Source organism: Anopheles coluzzii, chromosome 2 (genome assembly GCF_943734685.1).
Source record: "Anopheles coluzzii chromosome 2, AcolN3, whole genome shotgun sequence".
Taxonomy (NCBI): Eukaryota; Metazoa; Arthropoda; class Insecta; order Diptera; family Culicidae; genus Anopheles; species Anopheles coluzzii.
The window spans coordinates 113985690-114008818 of NC_064670.1; the positions used below are offsets into that span (position 1 = coordinate 113985690).

Below are 23129 nucleotides of genomic sequence, written 5' to 3' on the forward strand. Positions count from 1 at the left end.
TATATATATATATATATATATATATATATATATATATATATATATATATATATATATATATATATATATATATATATATATATATATATATATATATATATATATATATATATATATATATATATATATATATATATATATATATATATATATATATATAGATAAATAACAAAAAAGAAGAATGGGCTACAAAATCCACATGAAGTACTTAATGGACAACATCCTGAAAATATATGCGAGTAGCCAAAGAAAAAGAAAAGAAATAAACAATAAAACAAAACATGACACAAAAAAGACAATAACGTGTCAAACCAGAAAAAAACATCAAAACAACAACCAAAAAGAAAAAACAACATACTCACCCGCACCATCAAGCGACCGTCCTTCCATGTGGCAAACCATTTCTATAGCTTTTCAACAGTGTAGTTAACAAATCGTTCGGGATTAGCCTGTGTATTATACTTACTTTGTTTGAAACACTCAGTATAGTAGAGACGAAGTCTATTTCCTTAAAGAAAATGAATTAAAAGACTGGTCAGATTCGGTTTTGGTCCTAGTTGGTTTTTATCTGTCGAATAGAACATTTTCATTACCTTTGGGAATGCTTAAATTAAGACAAGAATGTTTAACTGAAAGTAGTTAGATGTTAATATATGCAGGCTCAAAGGCTCTCTATAAATAAAAATAATTAAAATTATCGAGCAGTTTTCAAATAGACATTTTTGGATGGATCAGTTAAGCTACTTGAAATGTTATTTGACCCTCAATTGAAGCGCCCCATCGAAAATGTTCATTGGGTGCTGTCTCCGCTGTCAAAAAATGGGCCGACGTTTACACTCTCGTTCAGAACTTCAAATGCCCATCACCATCACTTGCATTTTCGGGTGCGTGTGAACAGAGTGCGAAAGTTTGCTGCTCCGCCAGAAAACAGCATTTTTGTGAAAATTAAGATCAGTTTGCGTACCAATTTGTATTTATCATCAACGGTTAATTGTACCTGCGTCGATTGCAGTAAAAGTTGTGCGGAAATCGTCCCTACGTAGCGTTTCTAACCACATCATTACAGCACCTACCTCCGACGTTACGACGGCTCCCCGCATCAAGAACAAAATGGTGGACAAAATTGAGATGAGCCTCGATGAAATCATCAAGTCACAGAAATCGACCCGTCCGCGCGGCGGCGGTGGCCGTGCCGGTGGAGCGGGCCGCTCGAACCGTCGACCGGGAGCGGGTAGCGGCGGTGCCAGCGGTGGTGGCGCGCGAAACGGATTCCGCTCGGGCGGTCAGCGGAACGGCGGAGCGAGCGGCGGCGGTGGCGTACTGAAGGGACGCACCCGTGGTGGCATCACCCGGGCACGCTACGGGCGGGTAAGCGATGGATGAGAATAAGACAAATGCCTTAGCAACTCCTTTGTTCCGGTCACTTCAACTTCCGAGCAATCGCAGCAGCAGCAGCAGCGACCCGAAACGACATCTCCATTCCCCTGGCCTGGCCGCGGCTTTAAAAGGGACTTACCCCACCACTCATCCTACAATGGGATCTTGCCACAGGTTGGCTTGATGACAACCGGACGGTTGCGGATTTTAAGGGCGATATCATTCTTCTCTTACGATTCGTGTGAAATTGATTGGTCAGGCAATTCCTCGCAAATGCGTAGCAGAACGAGTGGGGGAGAGGCAACCGTTTCGATCATAACGAGTGGACATTTTTGTGCGTATTTAAGGTTCTTCCGTGCTACGAGCTACTAGTTGTAGAATGCATTTACAAATTGGGAAGGAAGCGACCTTTTTGGAACTCTTTTTTGCGCCGTAAAATGTTCTTTCATCGGCAAATATGACGCCTTGGTTCAATTCAAGATGGCGTCTATCGGTGATGAAAAATGCCCGCTTGCCGTACGGTGAGCGCTAGAAAGAGAAGCAAACAGTGGAGCGCGTGTGTGCGTGTGTAGTGGTGACAGAATCATCGGCCAAACGCGCGATTTGCAGTGGTATCTGTGTGTGTGTGTGCGTTTGTGCGTTGTGTTGCGTTTGGTTTTCGCGTGCCGTGTGCGATCGTTCGTGGGTCGTCGCCCTGAACCTCCCAGGGCCCTTGGTGTGTGGTGCGTGGTATTACAACGAGCAATAAGAATGGAAAGTGTGAAAAAAATCGAAAAGCAATACGATCCGCCACTGTGTATGTGTGCGATTAGAGTGTGCGTGTTGTGTGTCTAATATGATTTTTCAAAAGTTTCGATTTGATCAGGAAAAAAGCTCCTTCAGAAATAGTTCCAAAAGTCCATTTCTTCACTAAATTTTAATAAGTTTAACGAAATTATCGTGTTTTTATGCGACATGTTATGTTTCAAAATTCACGTCTCTCCACGCTGCTGTCAAAGTATGGTGAAGCAAACAGCAAGCCATGCGTTTTCCAACTCCACCCCTCCGATGATTCCCCACCCACGGAAAAAAGAACCTTTGTCGCCGCAATTTGTGAGGATGTAGAAATTCTTCATCAATTTCCTGTGCGTGCATTGAACGTGTGTTTTGTTCATGCTGGATGAGGCAGCAAAAAAAAAAGAAATGAAAATTCCATCGAAGTTAATTTTCAATTTGCGCGCACAATTCTGGTGCCTCTCGGGAAAAGTGTGCGTTTGATTAGTTCGGAATCGGTCAATCAGAAGGAAAGCGAAATGCTGTGTGTGTGTGTTAATGTGAGTGTATGTGTGTCCAATGTCAGCGTGAAGATGTTGCTGTGTTCCACATTGTTCACCAAATCGACGCTCGTTGCAAGTGCACAGCAGCGCACATCACACAGCGCCAGGTCCAGACACAACACACTCTGCCCTTTAACCCATTTGACATTCCTAGAAACGCAACTATTAATTTTGCAGCGCCGTCCAAAAAACGGGTTCAACGATTTTCCTACGATTTTTCCGAGCAAAACCCATCTCCAGCGGCGGGAGCGGTGGCATCTCTTTATTACTCTCTTTCATTGTCGTCTGCTGCGGGTCTTCCTGATTTTGTAGCTCTTCCGGATTTGGCCGAAACGCACTTGAACTCACACCACACACACATATTTACAAATTTAATCTTATCTTGTCGAGCATATCGTGCTGTCGCAGGACAGACAACACAATGTTTGAGGCCATTATGCGCGCGGGAAGGAAATTAATAACGTAAAAGCTGTTTACCATAATCGACTAGCAAATGAGCTTCTTGTAGATGATGATGCTGTTGTCAATAATGGTTGGAAAAGTTCGGCCAGGAACTCGGTGAGTTGATCCAGCACTTGGAAAAGCCAGTTGGTTTCGTAGGCGAACAAACTCCGTCGAGGGAGGTAGTCGTCGCGGTTATCCCTTTCTCTCTACTGTTGGTATTGACCACACGCACACACCTACGAGCTTCTGTGAAAATGAGACACAAACACACGCGCGCGCAAACCTGCATTAAACACGTGCCAGGAATAGAAGGCTAATGCGAAAACAAACGTAAAACGAATTTCTTGCAATCGAAGGAAAACGGACGGTAAAAACGCAAGAGAGAGACGGCCCACTAGATGGAAGTAGAATTTGTTGTTCCCCTCGTCTTAGCGGAAGAAGAAGGGTAGAGAATGAGAATGAGAGGTTCGGTCAAAGTGGTGCGATTGCTGCCCTGCGATGGTGCCCCTTTTCGGCTTGGTTGGGCTTGGTTTTGGATTGTACGGATTCGGTGACGCTGCTTGGCCCTGAGAAGGAAGGAAGAGGAACGGATGGAGGAGAGGCTAAAGCGAACGCATCGGGGGGAAGAAAGGAGGAGGAGTACCTTTTAGAGACCCCGATCGAATCGATGACCGCGTGTGTGTGCGTGCGTGTGTGATGACTATTCCAAACAACCTCCCTCCACCTCCATCCTCGTCACATCATTCCACAGGGCGACGTGAACAGCGCATGGAAGCACGACATGTACGAGGGACCGCGCAAGAACCGGCTGCTGGCGGCGGCCGGTGGACTCGGTGCCGGCGGGCCGGGCGGTGCGGCGAAGCTGCTGGTATCGAACCTGGACTTTGGCGTGTCGGAGACGGACATCAACGAGCTGTTTGCTGAATTTGGGCCGCTGAGAAGCGCCTCGGTACATTACGACCGTTCGGGCCGTTCGCTTGGTAAGTGTGGGTGGTGGCTAAGCAATTGACCAAACTGTCTTTATGCGTTACTCAAATTTGATTCTTTTTTGTTTGTTCTCTGCCTTGCAGGAACGGCCGACGTTGTGTTTGAAAGACGCTCCGATGCGATCAAGGCGATGAAGCAGTACAACGGTGTACCACTGGACGGGCGCCCGATGAGCATTCAGATGGCGACCTCGGAAATTCCTGCCCCACGTGTTCCCCGTCCAGCAGTGCTGGCTGCATCGGCGTCCGCACGTTCCCCGCGCAAACCGGCCGGTGGCCGCGGAGCAGGTGGTAAGTAACGCAAGCGTGCTAATTGAATGTAACATAGAATCAACCTAACCTCATGGCACCTGCTGTGCGTTTGTTTTTAGGTAAATCCCAAGGCCGTGGTGGTCGCGGCGGTGGTGGTGGCGGCAGACGACAGCCCCGTGAAACGAAAACGGCCGAAGAGCTGGATGCCGAGCTGGATGCGTACACCAAAGACATGAAGTAGGGCGCAAACGCGAACGATGCGTCCTTCACTGATATTCGGTTGTCTCGCATAAACACACAAGAACAGTATTCCGTGGCGAAGCGGAATAGGTAGAGGAGGAGAAGGATAAGTAGAAGAACGTTTTTTACCTGACAAACGACCTATGCGTGTGTGTGGTACGCGACGGGTGCGTACCGCTACCGTTTGTCTTGGGACACATGTTTTTATTGACATGATTCTAACACCTTCGTCTTGTGCGAGACCTGTGTATATAGAACATAGAGAAGAAAAACAAACTACTATTAATTACTTACTACCTACAAACACAGAACGTTCGTTCGTTTTGCTGGACGATTGGTCGATAATTAACAATTGGAGGTTGTGAGGACAAGATCGGTGCTTTCACTACGGTTCTCACTTGCGCCACTGTTGAGCTCTGCCAGCCCCTGTAGCTATTTGGGAAGGAAAAGGAAGATACAGCGATCAAGCGTTGGATTTAGTTTCGATTACTATGCACGCAAAGTGCAGAAAACCATTGAAACCAAGAATACAGTGCAGCGTCGTTGTACATAAGATTGTCAGAAGAACAGGGGAGCAGTGCGTTAACAAGAAATCGACAAGAAAGAAAAGTGAACACAATCGTTACAGTACAGCGTCAGCGTGGAAACAAAAACGAAAGGATTTCGCTACTACTAACCGAAATCAGCTAGTTAAGATTTAATATCAGTTTGATTTACCCTATTTGTCCGGCAGCAGCGGAGATGATCCTTTAGTTTTGCTAAGCTAGTTAAATTGCTAACCCCGTACTAACTCCGTTCGGGTCAGCGTGTGTGCACCCCCACGCATACCGGCTAATACTATCTTAGGAGAAAGACGGTTGTCTTTTACCCCAGCGTTAACTATTTCATTGTAATTCGCGCGCCAAACTTGTTCTCAATACCGTTGCGGCGCAGTAGTGACGCTTCTGCACCATGTGGAGCAGAAGGTTTTGTTAGTTGAAAATTTGACCCGGCATAGGATCAGCGACTCATTGTCAGTTCAGCAAGAGTGCAGTATGAATTACCCACATACCACACCCATTATAAGGATTTATGAGTTTTAGTTTATTCGTACATGATTACAAACAGAAAAAGGAAAACAAATTCGACGAACTCTTTTCATTCGCCAACACATACACACAAACAAATGGATTCAAGCGGATGTGACAATTTTAGTTGTATAAGGACAGATTTGTAAACGGCGCGCTGTGTGAAATTCATGCAAATGAAAAGGAAGGAGGAAAAGTTGCGAAACTCGTGAAATAAAACGTAAAAAAAACAATGTAAAACGATAGGAGGAAAATAGTGCTGTTAATTTTCAATTTATTTACTATAATTTAGTTCGAAGCAGAAAGAACCGGAACGCGACAACAATTCGAGGAATGTAACATTTTACCCATCATACAGAGCGAACACATTAGGCCTCAATCCAGTTGATCCCGTACTTGTCGATCAGATAGAAGCGCACGTACTGCTGCCTGTCCGCCATCGTAATGAACGCACTGAACCGCTGGTCGGCACTGCCTTGCTCCGACCCACCCGGACTCGGGTTGTCTATTTCGGTCAGTTCGATCCGATGGTCAATCAAACTGACTGCGGACGACGCCGTGCTGATCGAGGGCGTAAGATGACCCGCAAACGACGATGCCTGTGTAGATCCGTCCAGCGACAGTGCTCCCGCTGCGCTGGTCGCCTCGAAATCACGCCCCGATGCTTGTCGCCCACCAAAGTGGGACGGTTTGGTGAACAGGACGATCTTTTTCCACTTGCCCGCTAGCCGGCTTAACGTTTTGCAGTGCGCTTTCTGGTACGTATCCTGCCGGATGAGGTTTTTCGCCGTACACTTGGTCCAGTAGAAGGTGGCAATCGAATCGATCAGCACGAACGTCAGCTCGGGCTGCTTCACGAACAGGGCCGGCAGGGCGAGCAGGGAAAATTCAAACTGCTCCAACGAGTAGCACGTGATCAGATGGAGCCGGCTCAGGGCGGCGCGTTGAATGGTTTCCAGCTGGTGCGGATCGGTCAGCGTGCTGGCGAGTGCTGGTTCCGCGTGGTTCAAGATGTGCTTTTCCAGGATGCTTAGCAGGACGGTTTTGCTGTAGCTGTTCTCACAGTCAATCAGGACCGCACCGAGCTCTAAGCCGCCGCAGCTCGTGGGCAGGATGATGCGAGCGATCAGCTCGAGGCAGAGCAACGATTTGCCGCTGTTCGAGTCGCCACTGATTTCGATCAGTTCGCCGGGCCGCAGACCACCGTCCGGGAAGAGCACGGGATCGACGTTGTGTGTGGCCTCCGAGCCGGAAGCTAGCCGGCTGATGGCAACGAAGGCGGACTCGATTGTATCGCACATTGCACAGGCTTTGGGTGGAAATAATGAGAATTTCACGACTTTCATTTCGTGCCTGTCAAAACATTTGTTTACAAACAACATTGGCGGCAAAAGTTTGACATTTCGCGGAAGCAAAGCGAAGAGGAATTATAAAAACAACCGAATTTAGAGATGAATTGCGATGTGGGATTGTTTAATTAGTCAAAGCATTTACTTCTACCGCCTTTAAAGAGTATATTTGTTAACGTTTGATGACGTATTTAAACAGTGTAAAAAGCTTCTGAGATGATGCGATTGAGTGAGTGTTTTGGTGTCTTTACGGCTTGGTTCTATCATGACGCCGATTGCTGGACATGAGTTTTCCAACAGATACTGAAGTTTTAATTGGAAGACTTCACGGTGTATTCTTGTAAAAGAGAGCAAACAGCCGAAAAATGTGCAATACTACAGTTTCGATACAAAATAGAGTCGACAGGGGTCATCACGCTCTACAGGAGAGATAATACAGCTGTTCGGTCTTGTACAGTGATTAGCGATCAAGATGGCCTTGGTTCGTTGTCATGCTTTTTACTGTGGTTGCTCAAAACGTATGATTCTCGAGGCCACTGGAAAGCTAGAGCGGAAACATAGCACAGCGACAATGAAAAGTAAGTAGAGATTATTTATAAAAATAAATCCTTTAGAACAGGGTAAATGTCAGCTCTAATAATACAGTGCAGTAGATCCTAACGATCTGATAAATCTGTTCGTATGATTAGAACTAGGCAGCAAGGCTCCACCAGGTCCAATCGTGTAGTGGTACGGAGCTGACGACTGTACCATGGGACTGCCCTAGCTGACTAAATAACACAAGCGTGTAGGGTTCAAGCCTCATATCGACCGCAGTAGCAAGGACTGTGACTCTCCGGCTACGTGGTATTCTAAATAAGTATCAAAAGCCTGTATGACCGCATAGATCTATCTTCTCTTCTTTGACACAACAACCGTTGTCGGTCAAGGCCTGCCTGCCTGTACCAATACTAATGGGGCTTTGGCTTTCAGTGACTTACTGTTACCATAGCAGGATAGTCAAGTCAGTCCAACGCGTATGGAGGCACGGTCGCCATTCGGGGCTTGAACCCATGACGGGCATGTTGTTAAGTCGAACGAGTTGACGACTGTACCACCAGACCGGCCCAATAGGTCGTTACGCCAAATAAAATAAGAAGAATTAGTCATCTGCCGAAAACGATACGGTAGAGCGCCGTTTATACGGGTACCTTTTATCCGGCTGTCTGTTTATCCGTGCAGATGAGACATGACAGTTCAATACAAAGGTGACATTGCGTGCTTAGGAGGATATTTGAAAAAAAAAAAAAAAAAACCGTTATATGAGCACATTGTCACAACAAAAAACGCTTTTCAAATGGCAAATTTCAAATATTCTCATTGGAAAAACATAAAGTTACAAAAAAAAGTCAGAAATTTGTGATAAAATATATAAGTCTGACTCATTATCCGTGTTATTCGAGCATCCGGGTGAGATCGAGTCCCGATGAGCTCGGATAAACGGGGCTCCACTGTACTTTGTACTACGGACCTAAGATAATGCATATCCTGTCCAACAGCAAAGCGAGATAACAGCTAAAGACAATCTTAGGTAGCGTCTATTAACGTGACTAAGTTAATATTAAAATGTGTCCTATTGCTTAAAGCATTATATACGACCTAACCATACTAGACAGAAGGTCCGTCGAGCCCAAAATAGACTGGAATTGATCGATTCCTATCTGAACCATCCCTAATAGAAAGTAGTAATTATCTTGGAATTAGATTCGATGATTTATAATTATAATTATCTTGGTTTTAGATTAACATTTATTGAAACGGTGACACAGCTTAAAATTGTTTCAAAAGATGTTCTTCATCTTGAATGCAAATTCTGTTGATAGAAGATTGATGATGTTATACAAACACTTTTCATTTAGTTATTTAAATTTAAAATTACTTCAAAACAAAAATAGTCAATCACACCACAGATATGTCACATGCGATGACAATTATTACCAGCAAAGATTCAAGAATAGCACCACCTAAAGAAAACAAAATCTCTCTATCCATCTCGAACGTCGATGCGCGTTCGATAATTATAAATCCTGCTGATCTCCTGCAAAGCAAAACTACCGGCGAACCCATGCGAGAGAGGCGCATGCCGACGGATCAGCTCAGGTAGAGGACCGAACCACAACGCGCACCAATACCGGGAAATTAAAGAACGACGAAAATTACAGACATATTCACCGAAACAAAACAAAAAAAAGGAAGAAAATCAAAGTTTATTATAAAATAACGCCAGCGCTTCCAGCTGACACTTTTTTTAATTTTATTTTCCATTCCCTCGGCGGGGTCTTCTATTTTCAACCGACACACGGGGTACACGGGTACCGTGGCGCGCCCGTTGCGGTCTCTATCCGGGGGGCCAACACTTTGCCTCATTGCCGAGGCCGATCGCTAGCAGCGGTGTGGTCGAGTCTCGATCGTGGTCGCACCGCCAGCAGCGATTGTCGTGATTCACGCGAGTCACCTCGTGGCATTCGGGTCCAGCACGTGCACAGTTCGAACGTGCAGCTGCAGTGCAACCAGCTATAGACCGTTTGAAGATTGCTTTGCTTTTAATTGTTTTACATTGTTACCTTAAGCTGTCTATATTGTGCTGTGAACATAGTGATTTACCCTTAGCAGATCTAAATGGTGAGTGTGAAAGTGCTGTGATTGCGTTACATTCTTTAACTGTGTGTTTGAAATGTCTCTCTTCTAACCAACAATGTTGTTTTTTCGCTTCTAACAAGCTTCTGTGCAAATGATACGAAAAAAGAAAGGAAAGTGGGCTGCTGTTTTGATAAAGCAGCCGGACTTATTGATACGAAATGTGAATAATTATTATCACACCAAGGCAACTGCAAAACAAAGCAAAAAAGAATGTTATAATCAAACCCAATAATCGGATGGCCAAATCAAAATCAAACAAAAGAGCAGCAACAAGAAGAAACCACACTGTCACGTTGTTTGGAAATGTTAATTAGTGAGTGGGCAGAGTCACAAACACAAGTCTGAGGACTGAGCGCACTCGTCCGCCCGCCGTTATCAGCGCACGATTGGAAAGTGTGTGCGCGCACGGCACCGTAGCGCACAGATTGTTTATCGTTCGGTTTTGGGAGGCGATCGGTACGAACAAACAACTTGCCCGACGCAAACAATGAACAGGACGGGAAACAAACTCATCAAATTGAAGAAGAAAATGGTAATAACGTGTACCAACGGCACCGGGATCCCGCCGTATCAGAGGATAGATTATTGGTGGCAGGAAATTCGTTTCTTTTTTTTTTAGACAGAGCGCACACAACACTGCCAAACCGACGCAAACAAGGATCGCATGTCACGCTATAGGGATTGGGGTGGGACATATGGGGGATTTTGCGGGCACACCATCGCACCGACGGACGCAAACATCGGGAAAGCAACCCGAGCAAACGCGATAAGGATGGACGCGCAAAACCCACTTTTAATGATGGGACCGCACACAGCCCACACCAGCTGCTGATAACGTGCACAAAACCGTTGGGTACGTGGTCCGTGTGTGTGTGTGTGTCCTAGCGCACACTTTAGGCCTGTGCGCCCCGGAAATCATGTGCCCGGTGCGTGTCGGCTGCCTTTATCTGTGCAAAAAACTGCCAGTCAGGCTGGTTGTTTTTGTGTGTGTGTGTGTGTGTACTATTCTGTTGTTGTTGATGATGTCTTGTTTTTTGCACACAGAGGTGAAGAGGTCCCCATTTGAATAGGTGATAAATTTGCGCAAACAAATCACGGTGGGAGTGGCGAGGTTGCCTGAGCGGCGTGTCCTTGAGGATATTTTTGCCATTTAAATGCACGTTTGTTTATGAGCCGGGGTCATTTTTTTATTTTTATTCTGTGCCTTAAAACGTATCATCTTGTACTAAGGAGAGTAGTAGTACTTATTGAAACTGATTTTTAACCAAATTTTGTATGAAAAAGTAAGCAAACACGTTATAAAGCTGCATGATGCTGCTCACTCGACACACGATTGCATACTGTTAGGCGCAATTAATCCGTAACGGTTAAGGTCTCACCGTAGACTACTTAAACGTACCGATAAGCAGTGTGTGTGTTTGCATGATTTTTAAGATTAGTAACACGTAAAACTCGTAAACATATGATTAGACAAATGAATTAGCAACACATTTCAGTTGATTGCATCACATTTCCTCTTTTCTGTACGAATCTTATCTTGCAAGTGCGGAAAACACGTAAAGTTGAAATTTCCCCGCCCAACAAAAAAGGGCTTAAAATCACGTTTTCTCCACGTTAATCGTACTTCCAAACACTTTCCTTAACCCACAATCGCGATGTTATCGCCACAATCAACCATAGCAAATTCCCACACGTCAAGAAGCAATGCGAGGGACAGGAGAAAAAAACCCTACCTCGAAAAAACTTCCGGTGACTAACATCATTCTCTGTCGATGTGAGGCTATTTTTGGGGGAGCATTCGCTGCGATAAGGCCTGTTAATCGCGAGAGCACGGTGGATGACTTTCTGGACAATATATCGTAGTGATCTGATAAGTGTAGCAGTGAAAAGATTTAACCACCCGATAGAGGCCAACCGATCTCAGAATGTGTAGGAAGCATGGTGGAAGTATTACAAGACTTCTTTGCTTCCCTCGAACATCGATGCCGAATCTCTCTTCTTGTATTGTCCATATTTTTTGGCTCAAAATGAGAGGAGGGATGGAGGCTTGTATAAAAAAGGGGGAGTTTGGCAATGGATTTAGCAAAAGGTTGTTTACTTCCACCACCACACGATAACGCCGTACGCATCTCTCGTGTGCAGCTGGGCTGCCCCCATTGTCGGGTGGGAAAGATAGATAACAGCAGCGGCAGCAGCAGCAGCACCACCACCACGCTGTCGTCATTGTTGCGGGCGCACGCCACGGACGCATGACAATCGTTTCGCATGGGACCCATCGGCCACCCGTGTGGGCTGGTACTGCTGTCGCTAAGGGCCCACACCACACGCCGGCACACACTGTCGGACGCGCGGACCCAAAGCACGCACCGCACACCTTTCGATTATCGTACTCCACACCACACGTTGCACACATCAATCTCCAAGGCAAACACAATCGGTTCGAGATGCTTCACCCTAGAGGGGGAAGGAGCAGCTATTGGGACCCAGGTTCGTCCCCCTTCCTACTGCTCCCGGACGCACTGCAGAATGCCCTCGAGAACGCCCCGGATCAGATCGGTCCCGATCTCGTCCACCGTGTTCTCCTGCGCGTACTGGACGATCTCGTCGCACATCAGCTCCACGCTGACGCCGTCCGGATCGATGCCGGGCTTGTGCCGGATGCCGTTCGCGATGAACGCGATCGTCTCCGGATGGTTCACGTCCGCGATGTGCAGCGTCGCCAGCACCTGCTTCATAATGTCCACCAGGATGTTGTGCGAGTAGTTCTGCGAGGCGGGAAAGATCATCTCGAGACTGTTGCCGACGATTTCGCCCAGTATCTCCTTCGTGTCGATGTCATACCCCTCCTTGAACGTGCGGAAGATGCTCTCGATCAGCTCGGCAATCGCCTGGGGCGGTATGGTGATGAGCAGCTCCTCCGGTATAAAGGACTTGAAGTTTTCGATAATGTGCGGCAGCAGATCGCTCGCGTGCTCGGGCGCAAAGTTGTGTATGATGTTGGACAGATAGTGGGCCAGATGGTTGACGACGCGCTTGATGTCGGACTGCAGGACGCGCGAACCGAGCTGCTCCACCAGGAAGTCGTCGATCAGGCTGGAGATTTCGTTGTACAGGAAGTTGTCGGGCGAGCTGGCCCGGGTGCTGGGCGGGGCCGAGTCCATCACCGCATTGTAGACGGATTCGTCGGCGACCGGGACCGGTTTGCCGCAGACCGCTGGCGGTGGTATCTGAACCTCCACGTCCGGGCTTTCGGCCGAGAGGGGCTTGCACTTCATGCTGAGCGTGCGGATCTCGCGCTGCAGGGTGTTGATCTGTTCCTTCTGGATTTTGGCGATTTCGCGCAGCTTGCTGAGATCTTCCGAGTAGGTCGGCGGTGGCTGCTTGCGACGCTCTAGGATCAGCTTCTGGTGGGCGAGTGCTTTCTCCAGGTTGTTGTACTCCTCTTGAAGGACGGTCAGGATGTGCAGCTTCTCGGTGCCTTCCTGGATGACCTTCTTTAGCTCCTCCTGCTTTTTGGCGTACAGTTTCTGCGGGGGATAAAGCGGCTTCAGACACTGAGCAGCAATTGAAATGTTGAAAATCGGACTTACCTTCAGCTCCCGGGCACGCTCCTCGTAGCTCTTGCGCACGTCGTCCAGGTTGGCGCGCATCTCGAACGTGTACTGGCGCAGTATTGTCTCCTCCAGCTCGTCCAGATCGATCACGCGGCCAAACTTCTTCATCATCGTCTCGTTGATCTCCTCCTTGAGCGATACCAGCTGCTGCCGCATGAACTTGATGTCCGTCTTCATGCGCGCGAGATGCACCACGTTCACCCGGTGCTTGCGCTTGGTTTCGAGCGTTTCCGCCGCCAGCTGATCGACGCGCGCGTACAGTTTCAGCAACGCTTCCCGATTGAACAGCAAACTGTTCTCCACGTCCTGGAACTCCGTCTCGGTGCGGAAGTACTGCATCTGATCCATCTTCACTATGATCAGCGTGTCGATATCGTTGAGTCTTCGCTGCTTCTCGCGCCGCAACTCCAGCAGTTCGTTTTTCCTTTCGCTAAGGCGCGTTTCCGCATCCGCCAGCTTGGGCTTTAGGTTTTCCAGCTGCCGGTGCATCTCCTTCAGGGAGCGTTCCTCCCCGTAGTGGCGCCGCTGCAGCTCCAGCTTCTCGTTGCGCAGCTGGATGGCAAGGTTGTACAGCTCCGGGTTACAGCCGGCCGGACAGTGGCTAAGATCGAGAAACACCTTGCTCACTTCGCCCTCGTTCGCGTTCTCCAGCCCCTCAATGTCTTCCGACGAGTACTCGGACGACGAGTCCGACTCGTTGTCGTTGATTTTGCACGGCTTAAACTTCTTCTTGTAGATGCGCTTCATCACCTTGGTGTAGTCGTTGTCGAGGCAGCTCGAGTTGAAGCGCTGCAGGTTCGAGCGTTGCTCGCGCTGGATCTGCTCCATCTCCAGCTCGACCTGCTCGATCGCGACCCGCGCGTCCTGCACGGCCTGCAGCAGTCCGTTCCGCTCGATCGTTACCTGCTCCACGCTGTCCAGGACGGCCGTTTCGATCTTGCTAAAGTCCTTCAGTATCCACAGCTCCTGGTAGAGCGTGAGCTGAAAGTTTTCCAGCAGCTTCGCATCGGTGTCCACCTGCAGCCGCTCCTGGGCCAGCCGGTCCAGCTCACGGTCGAAGCGTTCGATGCGCGCCGACGCTTTGGCGATGATTTTGTCCTGCTTGAAGAGCTTTCCGATAAGGCGCAGCTCTCGCAACTCCCGCTCGTGCTTGCTTAGGGTGAGTGTGGCCTGCTGCTCCGGGGGCAACGTCAGCCCGAGCACTTCCTTCAGTATCATGTCGTGGCTTTGCCGGTGCGCCTTCCGATCCCGTTGCTCCAGAGCGGCCAGATTTTGACGATCCTCTTCGAACTTGTACTGATCGTCGGCGTACTCAACCTTCAAGTTTAGCGTAACATCGTGGGGGAATTGTTTGCGCTTTTCCGCCGGCAGCTCCTCGTGGATTGCTGCCAACTTTGCCCGCTGCTTCGCTATGTACCGCATCAGCTCGACCTTTTTCTCGCGCAGCGCAAACACCCGCCGGTTGTAGTCTCGGCGCAACGTGAACATCTCCTGCCGTATGCGCAACAGCTCGTGGTACTTGCCGGTGGTCGTTTCCACCTGCTCCTCGGCCGGCTCGTAGTCGGGATCGCTCTTGAGATTGTAGTCACCGATCGAGCCGGCCGCCTCCTTGATCGCCAAATCGTCGGCGGGATCGTTCGCGTTCGGGTCCGGCTTGGAGGCTTTATGTTCTTCCCACTGAAAAGGGTGAGAAGATTGTTGGTCGAGCTGTTTGGTTAAATTCAGTCCACCACTCACCTCTTGCTGGCGTATCGTTTCTTGGTTCTTGCGATCGCGGTACTTCGCCAGCAGGCGTCTCATTTTGCTTTCGAGCTTAAAGTCGATCGTCGACTGCGATAGGCCTTCGAGGAACGATTCTTTGCGCTGCATTTGGGAGTCCTTTCGGCGATCCTTGCGCTTGGCGGAAGTTGTCTCGGGAGCTCTTAAACAGCAGCAAAGGTGGAATTATTATTATTTTGATCAATTTAACAGAATCTAAGGGTCTATTATGCATGGTGTACTACATCAGTGCCTCGAAATGTAACATCAGTATCCCAAAAATGCTAAATCTTGTCTCCAAAATCTTGAAAAATGTGCTCTGTGCATAGACAAACAGTGAGAAACGACTTTTGTTTCAGAAAAAAGACAAACCTATCCTCCGGAGTTTTACACAACTCAATGAAGCGGCTTAACATTTGCAATAAAAAGATTTCATTTGATTAATGCTGTAATAAGAAACGACTCCACCTGAATCCAGCAACACTTACCGTCTACGTTCTGCCTCTTCTGCGACCAACTTCTCGACCTGCTGCACGGTTTGAAAGTAGTCATCGTCCAGCTTTTCGATACGGAAACTCTTCACCGACTGTCCACTTCTGCTTAAACAGACATGGATCCCCATTAATTTACGATTGCAAAGATCTTGTCTGGTCACAACCCGTTACCTTACTGCCAACACCTCGATCGGGTAGCTTTCCAGCGGCTCCAGGAAGAACTGCTGCAGCTTGCCGGCCGCAATGCGCACCTTCTCCACATCGAACGCCATCCGGCGATGGACCAGCCCGAGCTCGGCCGCCAGCTGCTCCCGCAGATCGTCCATGATGCGCTCGTCCAGCACAAAGTCCGTCACCGGTATGCGGAACGCTTCCGGCAGGGCCCGGTTACGCTCCAGCAAAGCCTCGAAACGCTTCCGATGGCTGGCGACGGTGCGCAGCACCGCCTCCTTGCGGTCGGAAACAATCTTCGCCAGCCGGTCCCGTTCCTGGCGCGCCTTCTGCTCCTCCAGCGAAGGATAGTCACGCTCGTCGATGTCGAACACGCGCTTGACACCCTTTTCGAGCGGTTTCGGAGGGATGGCTTGGAACGGTTCACCCTCACCGAACCACCGGTACGCGAACAGGTTACCGTCCGCCCCAACGCTGAAGATGTACGCATAGTCGTGGCTGAAGGCGAGTGCCGTCACTTTGCCCGTCCGATTATCGTGCATCGGCAACGTCCAGTAGTCGCTGAGGTCGCGAAAGTCCCGCTTGGTTCGATTCACCCGTATCGCACCGTCGCCCGTACCGAAGATGGTGTAGTTTGTGCTGGGGGGAATAAAACGCTCCAAAATTAGAGATGCCTATTGAACAGTGGGGGGAATTATTGTGCGAAAGGAAGGCCTTACTCTCGCAGATAGCACGTCAGCTCGACATCCTCCAGCTCCGGTATGGGCGTGCAGGACAGCGGGTCCTCATCGTCGAACCCGTACTCGTACACGTACCCTGCATCGTACCCGCCCATCGACAGCCACAGCGTGTCCTCGTCGGTGTACCGGGCCCACAGCACTGGATTGGGCACCTTCGGGATGTACAGCGGTTCCAGCTCTTCCTCCTCGTCCGAGTCGGCCAAAAACGCTTCCTCGTTGATCTCCGCCTTCGGGTTTCCGATGCGCATCCGCTCGAGCGTTTGCAGCTTACGGGCGCGCTTCTCCTGCTTGCGCTTCTCGATCTCGGCCACGCGCAGATTGCGCTTGATCTCCGACTTCACCGACTGGAAGGTGAGCTGCCGGATCTCGACGTGCCGCAGATGGTAGGAGATGGTCGTGTAGTCGACGGGCGCTTCGGGCAGCTCCACCTCGAGCAGCTGACCGTGCCGGCAGCCGACCAGTGCGGTGGCGGTTGTGTCCGGCTTCCAGCTAATGGTGCTGACGGCGGACGGGGTGTAGACCAGCCCGATGGGTTCCAGCGTCGCGTGAGGACTCGCTCGGACACAGCGATGCACGAAGATGGTTTGATCTTCCGAGCCGGACACGAGGATTGTTTCCCGAGCGTTTAAACCCAGCGCCGTGATGGTTTTCGAGTGTGGCTTGAGGAGTTGTATGAGATTGACTCGGTTTTCTGGATAGGAAAGGTGTCCCTCGTGCAGGTTAACGGCAACCGTTCGTAGAAACCCGTCCGCAAAGCCTAGCACAAGAATGGCTCCGGTCGGGTCGAGTGTTGGCGGCAGCCAGATCATTGACTGTCCGGCACACTGGAATCGATGGCTCAGCAGTAGCTCCCGCTTGGCGTAATCGTACACGCACAGCATACCGTCCACTCCGAGTGTGGCCACGTGGCTAGACACTGGGCTTGCCTGCACGGCCACAATCTCTCCCGCGTGACACTTGAACAGCTGCTGCGGTGGTTCCGTGTGATGCGCTGGGGTTAAATCGCACAACCAAATCCCACCGCTGCCATCCTGTGCGTACCACTGGAAGTCACCCTGCCGGCGCACCAAACACATCAGCTCCGCTCCGATGCGGAACTCCATTATTGGTTCGATCTCCACAAATCGATCGTCGTCCGGTGGATCGGCCAGCTCGACCGTCTCCCAGAACCAGATCCTTATCCGACCGTCCAGGCCCGCCGTCATGACTTCGCCCTCGCGCATCAAGATCTGCGTGATCGGCCCATCGTGGCAGGGTTTGCGGCCCTTGCGGCAAACTTCCAGTTTAATCAGACCCGCTTCCCACACGAGCACATTGCCCCACTGGCAGCCGGACAGGACTTTCTCATCGGGCAGTGGCAAAATCCCTACGATGTCCGATATCTCCGTCTTGCCAAAGCGGCCCAGTTCGCCCTGAAGCTTCAATCCGGTGAAGGTGCTGGACATTTTCCAGAATTTGATATGACCAAGGCCTGCGTTGGACACAAGGTATCGTATTAGAATGGATGATGGTTACCATAGCAACCAACTTACCGCACGTTGTAATGTGCCCCGGGACGCTCGGCGAGAACATCACGTTCAGCACATCGTTCGAGAACGACTTGCAGCGGAGAATGATTTCCGCCTCGCGCCAGTTCCACACCGTCAGCATGTAGTCGGGCTCGATGCCCTGCGAAATCAGCAGCTTACCATCCACGGTGTAGTCGATGCGCGAGTAGCCGCTCGTTGTACCGCCCGTCAGCAGGTTAACGACCGTCATCTCAGGATACTGGTAGATGATGATGGGCGGATCGACGCCATTCTCACCCACGGTCAGATGGCAATACTCCTCACTCGGGTTGGTCTGGATAGGAGCGAAACATTGGGGTAACATTGTTAGCAACTCAGGTAAACAAACACTCGCAGGACTGCGCCCTAGCTACCGTAATGCAACCGATGCCGCCCCCGGTCGAGCTGCGGCGTGTCGTAACGGTGTGCGTCGTTACGTCGAAGAAGTGTATCAAATTGCCCGACGCAAACACCAGGACGTTTTCGGCGATTTTGCACAAATTAAAGAACCGCTTGCAGTCGTATCCGTACGAGTAGCTGGGGAAGAAATGGGCAGACAGTTTGAATGGAATGGATTGCGGGAAGGGATGTTACTGCTCCATCTTCCAGGCAAGGATGTTACTCACTCAAACTCCAGCAGCTCGTTCGGGATGGTACAGGACGAGTTACGGATCGATTTCGATATGAGCGATTTTCCATCGTAGCGCCCGGTTGCCGGCCGTTCGTTTGAGCTCCGTTCCATCGCTTTTGAAGGTTTGGCTTCTACTGGTGCAGGTGTTTGTGCGGGAATAGGCAACGTATCGATGCCAACTGTTTAAGCGGCACGCAGCCGGTAACCATGACAATCTATAGCAACCGGAAAAAAACATATTGGCTGACTGCTGCTCCTTGTGCAGCATTGTAAAATTTACGGTGGTTCACTACATTGATCACTCAACATTAACACAGTTTTTAGCGTATGTCGTGACATCTCTCTAATATATTTGTCTCATTTGTGACTAGAGGTTACACGTTACCGGGGGATTTTTTCTTGTTGTAATTTATGGACATATTACCATTTATTTCTTTTGCTTTATATTAATATGATTTTAAGGGAAATCATATTGACCACAACAGTCTTTTTCTTTATTTACATATAGTCTGAGAAGGACAGTACCCCTTATTGCTTATTTAAACTAAACTAGGACCTCAAATGTGACACTTTTGTTCGATAGGTTCATGTAAGAACTCCATCGATTGTTTGATTTCGAAACATGGTTTAATGGGTTAATCGATGCTCAGACAGATTACCTGTCAAATAGTGTCAAAGTTTTGGCTTCTAGCTTGAGAACTGGTCACGCTATTTGATCAATTTAGTGAGCTTTTGAACAATAAATGTTATAGAAAGCATTTTATTGCAACATTTACTGCTAGGAAAAAGCGTTTACCAAACTACGCCTAAAAGCATGCAATTTGCATAAAAAAATCGGCAACAACTTACGTTTTTTAGCTGAATAATCCTAAAAATCGAAAAAAATTATGACAATTTGTGATAAATTTAAAGTATTGAGTTATCTCGCTATACCAAATCTAGTAAAGTGTAAAACGCACCAATATTGCTGATTGAATCAGATCTAGGTGTAGTATTTGGGTTGGAATGGGTTTGGGATAAGTTCTTGGAATGGTGTGGGTTTAGGATAACTTCCAGAACCGGTCTGGGTAGGAGATGAGCTCCAGAATCGGTCCATTAGCTCCAGATAGGTTTGCAAACAGTGTCATGGGAATAAGTTTCAAAGCCAGAATGAGTATCAGTTCCTCGACGGGCATGGAGTTGGAATATACTCCAGGATCTTTAAGCGTTCTATAAATTCCAAGAGCGGTGTGGGTACAGTACCTCAGCCATTGGGATGGTATGAGTTCAGGAACATTTTCAGGATCTTAATGGATAGAGCAAGGATTCAGATCAGTTTTAGTAATAATATAAGTTCAGGATCCGATCGATATAGGTTCAACTATCACTTCGGGTAAGTATCTCTCTACATTCCAAGTTGTTTGTAAAGGTAACTGGGTATCCAGTACTAGCCTATTATCCTCTGAAGTTATTTTACGTAGCCATGCAATCAGCTGAATAAACTAGCAATAATAAGTCATATTGGGCCGGTCTGGTGGTACAGTCGTCAACTCGTACGACGTAACAACATGCCCGTCATGGGTTCAAGTCCCGAATAGACCGTACCCCCATACGTAGGACTGACTATCCTGCTATGGTAACAATAAGTCACTGAAAGCCAAGCTCACTTCACCAGTGGGTACAGGCAGGCCTTGACCGACAGCGGTTGTTGCGCCAAAGAAAAAAAAAAGTCATATACAAGCTTACTATTATTTCAACAAGTTATCTATTATTGTGGCATTATAGACATAAGTATTTGTAACAACGTCATACATTGTCATCTTATCAACGTTGCATTCATATCACACGTCTTGCTGAACTCTCAACTTGAACTGCATTCCCCTCCGATGCAATTCCTAGCCGCAAAAACCGATCATCGATACACCTGCCAATAGTCTCGTATTTCGCAACTGTAACAAACACTAATGCTCCCCCCTCCGCTTCCCTCCCCGGTTCATTGACCGTCTGATCGATAAATTCCCCTCCGCACGGAGCTGATGAAACACCACGCGCCAGTTTCACCAGATGCGTCCGCTTGATAAGCCCGCAGCGCTGGTCCAGCTGTTTCCCAGACCAGCGGGTCCAAGGTATCGTCGCGGACTCCGGTCGAAAATCGCCTCTCCTATCACGCAACAAAACATGGGGGGATCCTTGAGCCACGGGGTCGTCCCCTAGCCCCAACAGGGCGAGACACCTTTAGCGAGTACGGCTTTCCGTTATAAATTATCCTCCAGTCCCCGGGTCGCTATCAGTCGCAGCCCTTGCATGCCCGCAGCCAACCGACACGAACCGGATTCGTGTTCAGCGGATGATTGGTTTCGGTGAGCGGGCACCGATTTTGGGGGGTGCTATTTTTGGTGGACGCCTTCAAAACAAACAAAAACCTAGGAACGGAGCAAAGGGTGCGATAATTAATCATCCAAGAAACCAGAGGGGGTTGATTTTGCGGCGAATGATCTACAGGGCAAAGTGCGCGGAGCTTCGACGGTGTAACATACCCTGCGGAACCGCCTCCCTCCGCGGGGTGTATTGATGCATTTGTCCAAAGTAGGACAAATGCTCTCGGTGGTCCGGCTGGCCCTTGGACGGAGCGTGTAGTTGCGATAAGCGCCCGATCTGCGCACAACGGCTGTCCGGAGCCCGGGGGATGATCGAGAACCAGCCCGAACCGGTTCGCGCTGATAACCCGAAGGGTTAATTTCTCCCTCACCGAGCAGAATCGGATTCGGTCCTGGTGTGGGGCCGCGCGTCAATAAGTGACAAGCTGTGTGATGGGTGTATTACATTCTGCCAAGAGGTGTACTTCAGATATTCCCACACACACACACACACACTGAGGCAAGGGCTTATTTATGGTCAACTAGAAGGTACTAGAGTGGGTCGTATAGCTTCCAAAAACATGTGTTCGGCGTGTGCCGTCGTCGGACGCATGATCACGCAGGAAGTGATGTAATGTTCGCCACATATTACTAACGAAAAACTGCCAACACGTGTGTTTGTGTGTGTTTTTCCAACTCGAAACTTCCCCCGTTCAAAGTCTATAGCCTTGACTAATGGGAGCCTACACAGTGCCTGCGTGATCAGGCGGCCAATGGTAATAAAAACCCTAAAAATACACACAAAATCCACCAACACCTCTGTTGCTGGAATCACGGCACACACGAATTCCCCCCCTGTAGGCGAGTAGTATTGTGCCTGTCAGGCTGAGTCGGGTATGTTTCCGTAATTGACGGAATATTGCGCGCGCCCGCACGCGATAAGAAGGTAGAAGCAGACGGGACGCGACAGCATGCTAATCGTTGGTGGAACTGGCTCGAACCGGTTCAATCCCTGGCCGGGCGTGCTGGACAATCCGGTACCACGGAGTGCGTTCGGCTTTATCGGTGCTGTACGAGCGCTTCCAGACGTGCAGCGCGATAAGAAGCGCTTCGCCAAAGTGGGGGTGAGATGACACAAAATGAAATAGCCGGGTGGTCCGATGACAGGATCCGATTGGGAATTTCTGAAGCATCTGAAAGTGTCTTCGAGTCAGAATTGATGTCAAATCGGGTTATTTCCAATGAACAATCAATTCCCTGGAACCAACAAATTACCATAACGTCACGACAACCCTCAAGCCTCAGCTAAAGGGGCCCACTTTTCACCGGAAGACGGGCAGTGGACGGTTGTTTGTACCGGATCTTATCAAAGTGCACTACCGTGCACTTGGCGTCTTGACGTTATCACAAGCACCGCGATGCCCGACGAATGTCAATATTAGTAATGCTGGGAATTAAATTGTGGACGTAACAAACTCTGCGAGAGGTTAGGTTTGGCGAGAGCACCACACGCCGGACCGATCGACGTAAGGCCGGCTGTCCCTTGCTGGGGTCCAAAGCGATGCGTAGTTGTCCGCCGCTCGATGGGAGCTCACTCGCTACCAACCTCGACTAGACGGAACGACCCTGAGCCTGTTTGATGGCGTTGCAGGGCATGTGATGTACCGGTGGCTCAACACGATCGAACTCCGAACCGGTTTGCACAGGATCGGTACGCCCGGGTGGTTTAGTCTATTGGTGCCGATCGTGTACGTGAATCCAGTTTGCACTAGCTAGCGAGCAGCTCAATGGGAGTGAATCCCACCAACGGACTAATGACCCGGATTAATGAGAATTTATAGAATCGTGGGTTATCGCGAATGCAGCGCTACGTTGAAGCCTTCCTTGATGCTGAAGCTACTACGTAGTATGTCCAAGCGACACGCGGAGTGTCTAGACGATGCGATATCGATAGCTAGACCTACAGTACCGATCGTGTGCATCTGATGAGATTTTATGCTCTGATTGGGGCGCTACTATTTGTTTGGAGTGGGACCGATTTCATTCATTGCTATTTTGATAACGCCTTCCTAGACGCTTGTTACGTTGGTTTTGGTGTAACGCTTCGCAGGTGGCGTCTCTGCTTGCT

General features: G+C 49.0%; 3 protein-coding genes and 1 long non-coding RNA gene across 4 annotated transcripts; 1 reads left to right on the plus strand and 3 right to left on the minus strand.

The window, feature by feature from the left end:
* Window positions 1-851: 851 nt before the first annotated feature.
* On the plus strand, window positions 852-5936 carry LOC120947938 (THO complex subunit 4). Its single transcript, XM_040363783.2, has 4 exons — window positions 852-1368; window positions 3889-4117; window positions 4208-4414; window positions 4495-5936. Exons 1-4 carry the CDS (start codon window positions 1111-1113, stop codon window positions 4614-4616), a joined length of 816 nt encoding a protein of 271 aa, XP_040219717.1. The 5' UTR covers window positions 852-1110; the 3' UTR covers window positions 4617-5936.
* On the minus strand, window positions 5605-7064 carry LOC120947937 (DNA repair protein Rad51 homolog). Its single transcript, XM_040363782.2, has one exon. The coding sequence runs from the start codon at window positions 7062-7064 to the stop codon at window positions 6051-6053; it is 1014 nt and encodes a 337-aa protein (XP_040219716.2). The 3' UTR covers window positions 5605-6050.
* Window positions 7065-9815: 2751 nt separating this feature from the next.
* On the minus strand, window positions 9816-19040 carry LOC120952351 (cilia- and flagella-associated protein 44). The gene is made up of 9 exons (XM_040371633.2): window positions 18661-19040; window positions 18409-18571; window positions 18020-18329; window positions 16467-17958; window positions 15748-16386; window positions 15571-15678; window positions 15062-15245; window positions 13301-15001; window positions 9816-13237 (listed from the first exon to the last, which is right to left on the minus strand). The coding sequence occupies exons 1-9, from the start codon at window positions 18774-18776 to the stop codon at window positions 12212-12214; spliced, it is 5739 nt and encodes a 1912-aa protein (XP_040227567.2). The 5' UTR covers window positions 18777-19040; the 3' UTR covers window positions 9816-12211.
* A 1350-nt stretch (window positions 19041-20390) lies between these two features.
* On the minus strand, window positions 20391-23059 carry LOC125906587 (uncharacterized). The gene is made up of 2 exons (XR_007451947.1): window positions 21182-23059; window positions 20391-21067 (listed from the first exon to the last, which is right to left on the minus strand). It is a non-coding gene; the product is annotated as an uncharacterized LOC125906587 (long non-coding RNA).
* Between the last annotated feature and the right edge of the window lie 70 nt (window positions 23060-23129).

Bases quoted from the DNA above. Each gene is read 5' to 3' on its own strand.
- LOC120947938 (XM_040363783.2), top strand. From the start codon at position 1,111: ATGGTGGACAAAATTGAGATGAGCCTCGATGAAATCATCAAGTCACAG. The intron at 1,369-3,888 runs GTAAGCGATGGA...ATCATTCCACAG, and splicing joins CCCGGGCACGCTACGGGCGG to GGCGACGTGAACAGCGCATG. The intron at 4,415-4,494 runs GTAAGTAACGCA...GTTTGTTTTTAG, and splicing joins CGGTGGCCGCGGAGCAGGTG to GTAAATCCCAAGGCCGTGGT.
- LOC120947937 (XM_040363782.2), bottom strand. From the start codon at position 7,064: ATGTTGTTTGTAAACAAATGTTTTGACAGGCACGAAATGAAAGTCGTG.
- LOC120952351 (XM_040371633.2), bottom strand. From the start codon at position 18,776: ATGGAACGGAGCTCAAACGAACGGCCGGCAACCGGGCGCTACGATGGA. The intron at 15,679-15,747 runs GTAACGGGTTGT...CTGTTTAAGCAG, and splicing joins ATCGAGGTGTTGGCAGTAAG to AAGTGGACAGTCGGTGAAGA. The intron at 15,002-15,061 runs GTGAGTGGTGGA...CACCCTTTTCAG, and splicing joins AAACGATACGCCAGCAAGAG to TGGGAAGAACATAAAGCCTC.